At 38.8% G+C, this 9,395-nt stretch overlaps 1 protein-coding gene across 1 annotated transcript in view; it reads left to right on the top strand.

The window, feature by feature from the left end:
- The window catches only part of Abcb1 (ATP-binding cassette, sub-family B (MDR/TAP), member 1), a 173,576-nt gene that overhangs the window by 105,629 nt on the left and 58,552 nt on the right, over nucleotides 1-9,395 (top strand). Inside the window, exons 5-7 of the mRNA XM_005387974.2 lie at nucleotides 5,811-5,859; nucleotides 8,311-8,502; nucleotides 9,005-9,176. Coding sequence (XP_005388031.1) covers nucleotides 5,811-5,859; nucleotides 8,311-8,502; nucleotides 9,005-9,176 — 413 coding nt within the window. The remainder of the gene's footprint in view (nucleotides 1-5,810; nucleotides 5,860-8,310; nucleotides 8,503-9,004; nucleotides 9,177-9,395) is intronic.

Here is a 9,395-nt window from a genome sequence, read left to right as displayed (position 1 = left end):
CTAAATCCCCAGCCCCTGTATTCACTCTTAAACCTCAAGGTCCTTTATGTGGTAGAAAGGACAGACAAGGTGATCAGCAGATGTATTTGGTTTAGATCTTTTTTTTTTTTTTTTTGAGTCCGGGTCTCATTATATATTTCAGTCTGGTCTTGAACTCACTATGTAGCCCAGGCTGGCTTTGAACTCAAGGCTATCCTCCTGCCTCAGCGTCTCAAGTGCTGGGATTACAGGTGTGTGCCACCACTCCTGGTAAGCAAATGCATTTGGGTCTGATCGGTGCAGTGTTGTAGAGGTATGTAGTTTGGGATGGTGGTCCTGGAGATGCGTGCAAACTCTCTCTAGGAAGGTTCTGGAGAGAAGACCAGTCTACTCTCAGATCTTTCTTCATTTTGCATGTGCTGAGCAGAACCTCATTAGCACTGTGGGCTGGACTAGATACCAGGACCTGCTTGTTGAGTGGTAGTCTTTGCTTTAGCTATTCTTGGCTTTGCCAAGGCTCTTGAGGCCTGAGGGCTTCATGGTAGACATAAGGTCTAATCAAATTGCTCTGCAAGGCATATGGGCCCATTGTTCTCCCTGGCTGAAAAAGAGCCCTGTGAGTTTTCTCTGCTCTTGATGCCTTGCTGGATTATCAGACATAAGTTTCCATCCTGGTATTTCACTGTGGGCCTGATTTCCTGACACCCTATTCCTATCTTTCCCTAGCTGGCTGTCAAAATCTGAGCAGACTTTGCCTTAACATCTGATAAATGGGGCCTAGGAAATCCTTCAGACCTGCTGCATCACTTTTCTGAACAAAGCCTGACCACTGAAGAATTTCTACAGTGTTCTGTGAATTTTCATCTCTTAAATGCAACCATTGTCTGGATGCGGCCTAAGTAATGGCCACTGTGGTTGTAGATGTTGTGTAGAGAAGGTGAAAGGTCAGGGATGGGGCCGTAAGTGTAGGTGAAAAGTGAGGTAGTTGCAGAAACGACGTTGAATCTTGGTGTAACAAATAGGATTAGAAACTTTGCAGTATGTGAGTTGAAGGGGTGTTAAAGCTCTTGGCATAGGAATGGGAGCTGTTAGCCTTGAGGAAGGGCTCAGTTATTGATAATAACTAAAGGAAATAGTTTTTCAGCGTTTAATATGTGCTGTACACTGTTCTTCGTGCTTTACTTACACTAACTCCTTTAATCCTTTCAGGAGTTTGATATTCTATATATTTGTTAAATGAGGAAAATGAAGCTCAGGGAGATTTAAATCACCTGAGGTAAATTTAAATCGCCTGAGGTTTCACAGTGTCTTGGTCACTTTTCTCATTGCTGAGACAAAATACTCAGCACCCAAAGGTAAAAGAGGAAAGGTTTATTTAGTTCACAGTTGGTAGCGGTTTCAGTTCATAATGGGCTGGCTCCAAGGCAAGCTGGCACATGGCAGAGAGCCACCAGTTCATGGCATGGGAGACAGCAAAAGCAACAACTGAGAGAAGGCAAGCCTCTTTCTGTCCCTTGTATTGTATGCAGTCTGCCTGCCTTAGGGCGGGTGTAGTACTCACACCCTTAATCATGGCATTGGACCATGAATCAATCACAAATTCCATGAATCCTCTGAAAAACCCACCCCCCATGACTGCATGAGGCTTTGAGGGGGCATCTAGACTCAAACCATAACACACAGTAAGCAGCAGAGTTAGGATCAAGGAGCAGGCTGGTACTGAGTCCATGCACTGAAAGAAATAAAGAGGCATCCGGAGAAGAGACTGAGGATAACATACTAAGTCAGAAGTTAGGGACCTGAGTGGATTTTCCACATCTCACTGTACTTAGTACACAAAGATACTTTTGAAATAAACTCTTGACTATTCATCGTCACTGATGATTCAGTTTATAGTTTATCCACATGGATGCTTTTCTCTTTCTCCAAAAGCTTAAAATGGTTGCTTCTATTCATTCTCTACCAGATTATGGGCAAGGAAATAGAGAGAATCAGACACTCAAAATCTTGTATTCATTAATAATTTATATGAAAAAGGGAAAATGAAAATGATTTATCTTTACATTTGTCATTTTTACTTTCACTGCCTTAAAACTCATGAATAAAACTGTTAGTGAAATGTCAGCTCTCAAAATAGTATAGGTTGAGTATCCCTTATCAGAAGCATTCTGAATTTTTTTTCAGATTTTGGAATATTTGCATATACGTAACAATGTACTTTGAGATCGGACTGTATCTTATACACATAATTTACAAACAGCATTATAAAATTGTTAAAAATAATTTTGTGCATGAAACAAAGTTTGATGAATTACAGTTTTCTATCAGTGATATGATGGCATTGCTCAAAAAGTTTTAAGCATTGGAGCATGTATGACTTTAGATTTTCTGATTAGGAACACTTAACCTGTATTTATCTTTTTTTAATCCTTTGCATATTTATTTCAGTTTTTAGAATGTTTCTTAGTATATGTTTGCTGCACATGATGATTACATTGGTCATGAGGGGTTGGTACATGTATATAACCTATCTTAATTTTTTTTTAATGCTTCTTTCTCTCCTCTACTTCTTCCCTCTCTCTCTCTAGATTGGCTTTCCATTTGCAAAAGATTTATCTCTGCATTTCATACTATCTTTTATTGTGATCTAAATTATTTATACTTTGGATTTCTATATAAGAGAAGCCATGTAATATTTATGCTTGTGTGTCTGATTTATTTCACGTAGCACTATGGTCTCAGGTGCATCCATTTTTCTACAAATGACTCATTCTCTTATCTTTTGATGTTTGAACTGTGAGTGTATAAGTCATGTGCAGAGCCCGTATAAAGGGTAACCAAAACTACAATGAGTGTTAAAATTTTTAAAAATTATTACAGTAAAAGACATGTTATTAATAACCCTCCAAATAATCCTCTTGGATGTGAACATACTTATCCCATCATTCTTGTCACTTTCAGAAGCAGTTCTGGAAGTCCTCTTTCACCTCTTTAGTTGTGCTGTCATGGCTGCCTTTATGTCCTGAATCAATTCAGAATATTTACATTTCACAGTCATTTTGACTTGGGGAAGACCCAGAAGTTGCATGGTGCCATATCTTGTGAATAGGTCAATGAGGACGTACTGTAATATTTTCAAGAGCCTCCCTTTCCTTTATAGGATGGCACTCAACAGTGGTATTCACTATATTTTTAAATCACATCTCCTAAAGACACTTAAAACAGAGAACTTCCAGAAGTGTTTCAGAAATTGTAGAACTGCAAGAAAATGACTCTAGACTTAGAAGCCACTATTGCCAAAGAACTTGTATTTAAATTCTCGTGGCTCCTAAACTTTAGTGGAAAATCTGAAAACCCAAAATCTGAAATGTCCTGATATTTGACAACTTTTGAGCATCAGTGCTCATTTTTGATTTTTATTTCTTTTGTTTTGGGGGTTCTCAACTTCTGACATCTATACAGGTAGTTCAAACAGTTCTGAAAAGTTTTAAAATCTGAAGTACTTCTAGTCCTAAGCATTTAGGTAAGGGAATTTCCATCGGTAGTAGCCATGAACAGAAAACATAGACTTTAAAATTTGTCTTGATTTGGTAGTAACACATGCTAATAACAAGATTATCTGACTTATTAAGGAAGTTAGAAAATATACAGTGAGAGATTTTACAAGATTGATTGGAGAAAAATCCTTTGGTAATTGAATGCTCTATTTTATATGTGGGACCGAAGAAATCTCAACTGATCCATCTACATAAAAATTCAGCCTCCACGATCTTATGGTTGTATTGGCAGAAGGTGAAGCAGTCACGGACAGCAGTCATGGATCTCTCCTCTGTCTCTGCATTTCTTTCTTGCTCCCTTACTTTCTGCCTTATTCATAAATGCCATTTTCCTCAGTGTTCTGTGCTTGGCCCGCCAGCTCCTTTACCTGCCAAGCTGCCCTTATAGGTAAAGAGCGATGGCTTTTCCTTCTTGAATTTAGCTATGGCATACAGCACATGACCCCGAAGTTTGTTTTTTATTTTTTTTTTTATTTTTTGGTTTTTCTCCGGTACCGGGAACCGAACTCACGACCTTGCGCTTGCCAGGCAGGCGCTTTGCCACTGAGCTAAATCCCCAGCCTCCCTGAAGTTTGTTTTTTAGATCTGAGCTCTTTCCAGAACTGGAGAATCGGGGCTGGGAATATAGCTTAGTGGCATAAGCGCCTGCCTGGCAAGTGCAAGGTCCTGGGTTCAGTTCCCGGTACTGACAAACAGAACTGGAGAATGGTAGTCTCAGTACTTACTGAACATCTGCAGTTGAATGTCACAGGCACTACAAAGTTTTTAAATGTTTAAGCCTAGAGTAATAATCTTCCTTCAGTCATCTAGACCAGATGTTTCTGCTGTCTTTCTTTCTACCATGATGCCGCCATTCTTCAGATGCGTAGGCATGACATCTTGACAACTTGTTGTTTTTACTGTTTGTATTCCATCAGATGCCAGTTCCGAAAATTCTTTCCTTGATAAGTCTTGTTTTTTCCTTGCTTTATATTCTCATTTAGACCGTCTGTCCTTATACAATTGCAGTATCTCACATCCCTTCCAATTAATCTTACACATCGCTGGCTGCAAGATCTTTCCAGATGGTGCTTGTAATTATGGTGCTTCTAATTCTATCCATTTTAGCTCAAAAGCATTAATGCTTGTTTGCCTGTTTTTACTATACCTGCCTGACCCACACTCTTTCCAACTACGTGTGTGCCTCCTTACAGCCACACAGCGTATCTTGACTTCCAGCCAAACTAGCTCTTTAAACCTTTAGATGTGCTAGACTTTGGTCTGTATTGCTCACATTGCTAAAAAGCTTTTTCCTTCACTTCCCCATATCAGTCCATAGCAGAATCATCTGAGGACGACCTCACATTATGCCCTAAGTTTTTGCCACAACTGTAAGATCTAAGGTGTGCCTCTCCACTGGTCTAGCACTCCTGATTGTGATCCTTTATCCTATAAAACATTTATCATATGTGTATAGATATGTGTTCAAGTATGTTTGCAGTCATATACTGATGTGGGAAATTGGCCACTGAGTATAGACTGTAATTGCATTTTTAAGAAACTTAGCATGTGTATGTTTGTGTGCTAGTGTCTTTGTATGTCTGTGAAAATGCATACATAAAAAATTGGAACTGTACACATAAAAATGTTGAACAGTGGTTGTGTGCGTGGATGTATATGTGTAGGGTTGGAGTTGAAGTTATGAAGGACTTCTTAGTGTGCTTAGTCCAAAAATGTTAACATTTGCTAATATTGGGTGATGTCCTGTGGTGTTTATTATACTAATCTTTGTATTTGATAATTTTTAATAAGAACAAAAATTGAAAAGCTGGGCTTGGTGGGGTGCCAGCACTGGGGAGGCTGAGGCAGGAGGATTGTTGTGAGTTCGAGACCAGCCTGGGCTACACAGTGAGCTCAAGGCCAGTCTGATCTGCATAGTGAAATCCTGTTTCAAAAAGACAAACAAACAAACAAACAACCAACAACAACAAACCCAAAACAAAAACTGGAGAAATGCAGCATTAGATTTCCAATAATTCAAGCTCGTGTATGCACTTATATGTATTTAAAGTGTGATTTCTTGCAAATACACATCATCAAATGTAGTCTATGTATACTTTCACAGAACAGCAAGAAAATGTTTGAGTACCATGGTGCTTACACAGAAGTAAACTGAGTCCATTGCCTATATTTGTTATGTAAATGATTAAGTGAGTCTGATTCATTTCTACATGCTTATTTGTAAAGGAGATAGAGAAGACATGAACAGTGTATGTTTGTTTTTTGGCCTTCTAGGTGAAAACAACACAGGGATTTTCAGCAGCCTGGAGGACGAAATGACCATGTAATTACACATTTCCTTACATTTATTTTACTAACTTTTCCTTTATCGCTTCCATTATAGAAATGTTTAAAATTGTGCATCATCCTAATGAGGAATTGAAATTTTAAGGGGAATAATACCACTGTTAGGTTTCAAGAAGATTACAGCATAGAATTTTTTTAAACAAAAGTATTTGTTGCAGAAGATATACCAAGGTAAAGTTAAGCATAAATAGTCCTATATGCATTGCAAAATAGAGAGTACAATACATATGAAAGTTAGAAGAGTCTAAAGTAGATTTCTAAAATGGTTGAATTAGGGGCTGGGGATATAGCTTAGCAGCACAGTGCCTTGCTTGGCAAGTGCAAGGTCCTGAGTTCGATTTCCTGTACAAAAAAATGGTTGAATTAGGAATCATTATTTTTAATGGCTTTGTGGTTATTAGTTTTCCTTTGGGGTATGTTTCGGCATAAGGAAACAGGACTTTTTAAAATTCAGCATGTAATTCTCAGAGGAATATAGTCACTCTGACCTTAATTAGCTCAGGAAAACTTCGTCAATGATTTACACATCTTGAAGTTTACTCCCCAAAGTAGTTTGTAACTGATTTCTAAAGATACACAGTGATATCTCAGTTCATGAATTTCATTCTTTCCATGATTCTGGTCACAAACTGAGTTGGATTAGAACTAAATTCATTGCCTAGGTTTAGTGTTGACCTTATGGGGACAATTTGTAGAATTGGAGTGATCTGAGGTACCACTTGTATGTTAGTGAATGAGAAGATAATGATTCTACATTATAGTATAAATGATATTCAAGTTTTGAAGAAAATGGAGATAGTTTACATTTTGAAAGTTAAACAGCAAATGTCTTCAGATAGTCACGTGGAAAGGAATTGTTTTTTTTACACTGGGAAAACCAGAACGCTTTGGTGGTTTAAAATAAATTACATTAAAACACATTACTAGCCGGGCACGGTGGCACATGCCTGTAATCCCAGTACTCAGGAAGCTGAGGCAGGAGGATTGCCGAGAGTTCCAGTCCAGGCTGGGCAACATAGTGAATTCAAGGTCAGCCTGAACTACAGAGTGAGACCCTATCTCGAAAAAACCATACACACATATTACTGTTTGTCAAAACTTGAGTTCTTGTAAAATTGATTTCTTTGTAGCTCTTGCTATATCATTAACACCTGGATAATAATTATTGAGTTTATCTAGTATCTAAAATTCAGTGTCTCACTTATATCTTACCTGATAAATATATTGTAAGTTTCAAAGTGTAGTTTTGGGGAAAGATTGTTTCATATTAGTTCTGGTGGATTGAGCACAGGATTTTGAATAGCACCATTCAGAGAGAATATGCTTATCACACTCACTTTTATAGCTTGTGCACGCTACACACATTTTCATTACGTTACAGCAATTAGACATCTTCTAAAAATGGGAAAATTGGCATTTTGTATTTCATTTTAGAATATATGCCTTTAATCTCAAAATGGATGGCTTCTGAAGCCTAATTATTTGTTTTTGTAAAAATGAACACTAAGAACAAAGAAACATTAATTCAGTATTTCTTGATAATCAGAGTCTACTTTTAGAAGATGCTTATGGTTTTTACTGTTAGAGTTTAAACTGAAACGAAAACTGGAAATGACTCATTGAACATTTTAGGACAGCTCATGATAGATGAGAGCTCATAATGATGACCAGCTGGGCAGTAGTGCAAATGTACGTTTTATTTTGACTTGTCTCTGAACCTCCAACTTCTAGACTAGTAGCCTAAATTTTAAGGCCAGAGGAACAGTCCCATCTCTTTCTTCCACTTTCTGATGAGTTCTGTCCCTTCTTTCCATCCCTCACTCTGCAGATGCCACTCAGAAAAGATTAACAGTTGTTGCTTATGTAGTGAAGGCAGACAGGACTACACTGACCCTGCTTACCTGATGCTCCAACACCCCACACAGCCCGTTACAATACTCATTTTTTGAGACCTACTGTGCCAGGCACTGGCTCCAGTGTACTTCACACACGATTGCCTTACTATTCTTATCACCATTTTAACAATCAAAAGACTGAACCTTGGGGCTGGGGATTTAGCTCAGTGGCAAAAGCGCTTGCCTGGCAAGCGCAAGGTCATGAGTTCGGTTCCTGTACCGGAGAAAAACCAAAAAAAAAAAAAAAAAAAAAAAGACTGGACCTTGGGAAATTTCAGCAGCTTGCCTGAGATTAGACAGCAGTTAAGCCAAGAACTAAGATTGGAGCCGAAGGAGAAACCGTTCTTAACTGCTCCTGTACAGTATGTTGCTACAGATGTGGATGCATACTAACGATCTTTTCTGCTTATCGTAACCCCTTTTTATTTGCTAAGAGGTGTGAAACATAACTAAAAAGCTACAAATGAATAGTCTGATTGGGAGAAATGCATTAATTAGAAAACATAGAGTGTGGCAGTGTTCTTGTTTTTCAGATATGCCTATTATTATACCGGGATCGGTGCTGGTGTGCTTATTGCTGCTTACGTTCAGGTTTCATTTTGGTGCCTGGCAGCTGGAAGACAGATACAAAAAATTAGAAAACAGTTTTTCCATTCTATAATGAAGCAGGAGATAGGCTGGTTTGATGTGCATGACGTTGGGGAGCTGAATACCCGTCTCACAGAGTAAGTACCTAGTTTTATGTGTAACTCAGACACAGGTCTTACTGTAAATGAAATGAGATAGATGTCATCAGATCCCTTAGAGATGTCAGTGCATCACTCAGAAGACCAAGTTCCTTCTGAACAGCAGCCATGTCTTGTGTACCTGGCATGGAATGACGGGACCTGCTTGACTGGCAGTGAATGAGGGAGTGGACCTAAATCAAGGGATGCTGGAGAGTGTGCAGTGAATCAGTATGCAGTAGAGCAGTAATATGATGCTTACTGCTTAAATTTCCAAGCAGTTTGAAATTTCTGCATTGCATATTTCTTGGATAACTGCGTGGACTATGGGTTTCTGTTGCCAAGGGCAAATTTCCCGCTAGGAACTGACACCTGCTAGATGAAACAAGATACACAGAAAGACCCTAAATAAGAACTGATTCTTGCCCTACTCCACAAAATGAAAGTGAGTGTAGGAGAAGAGTTCTGTGTTTGTAATTCTGACATTATTTTTGTTCTTTAGTGATGTCTCCAAAATTAATGAAGGAATTGGTGACAAAATTGGAATGTTCTTTCAGTCCATGGCAACGTTTTTGGCTGGTTTTATAATAGGATTTACACGCGGTTGGAAGCTCACTCTTGTGATTTTGGCCGTCAGCCCTGTTCTTGGACTATCAGCTGCAATCTGGGCAAAGGTAGGTGAAGCCTCTGAATCCAGGTTTTAACTCCTCCCTACACCCCATGGAAGGGTCTTGAACCATGATAACCCTAATGTGTTTCATACTTGTTTTTATGTCTTCTGTTGAAAATCAGTAGGACAGGGGCTGGGGATTTAGCTCAGCGGCAAAAAGCGCCTGTCTGGCAAGCGCAAGGTCGCGAGTTCGGTTCCCGGTACCGGAGAAAAACCAAAAAAA

This window comes from Chinchilla lanigera, unplaced genomic scaffold (genome assembly GCF_000276665.1).
Source record: "Chinchilla lanigera isolate Chin_1 unplaced genomic scaffold, ChiLan1.0 scaffold00031, whole genome shotgun sequence".
NCBI classification, from domain to species: Eukaryota; Metazoa; Chordata; class Mammalia; order Rodentia; family Chinchillidae; genus Chinchilla; species Chinchilla lanigera.
Note: the sequence above shows the minus strand (reverse complement) of the source record. Positions and strands in the feature narration are given on the sequence as shown.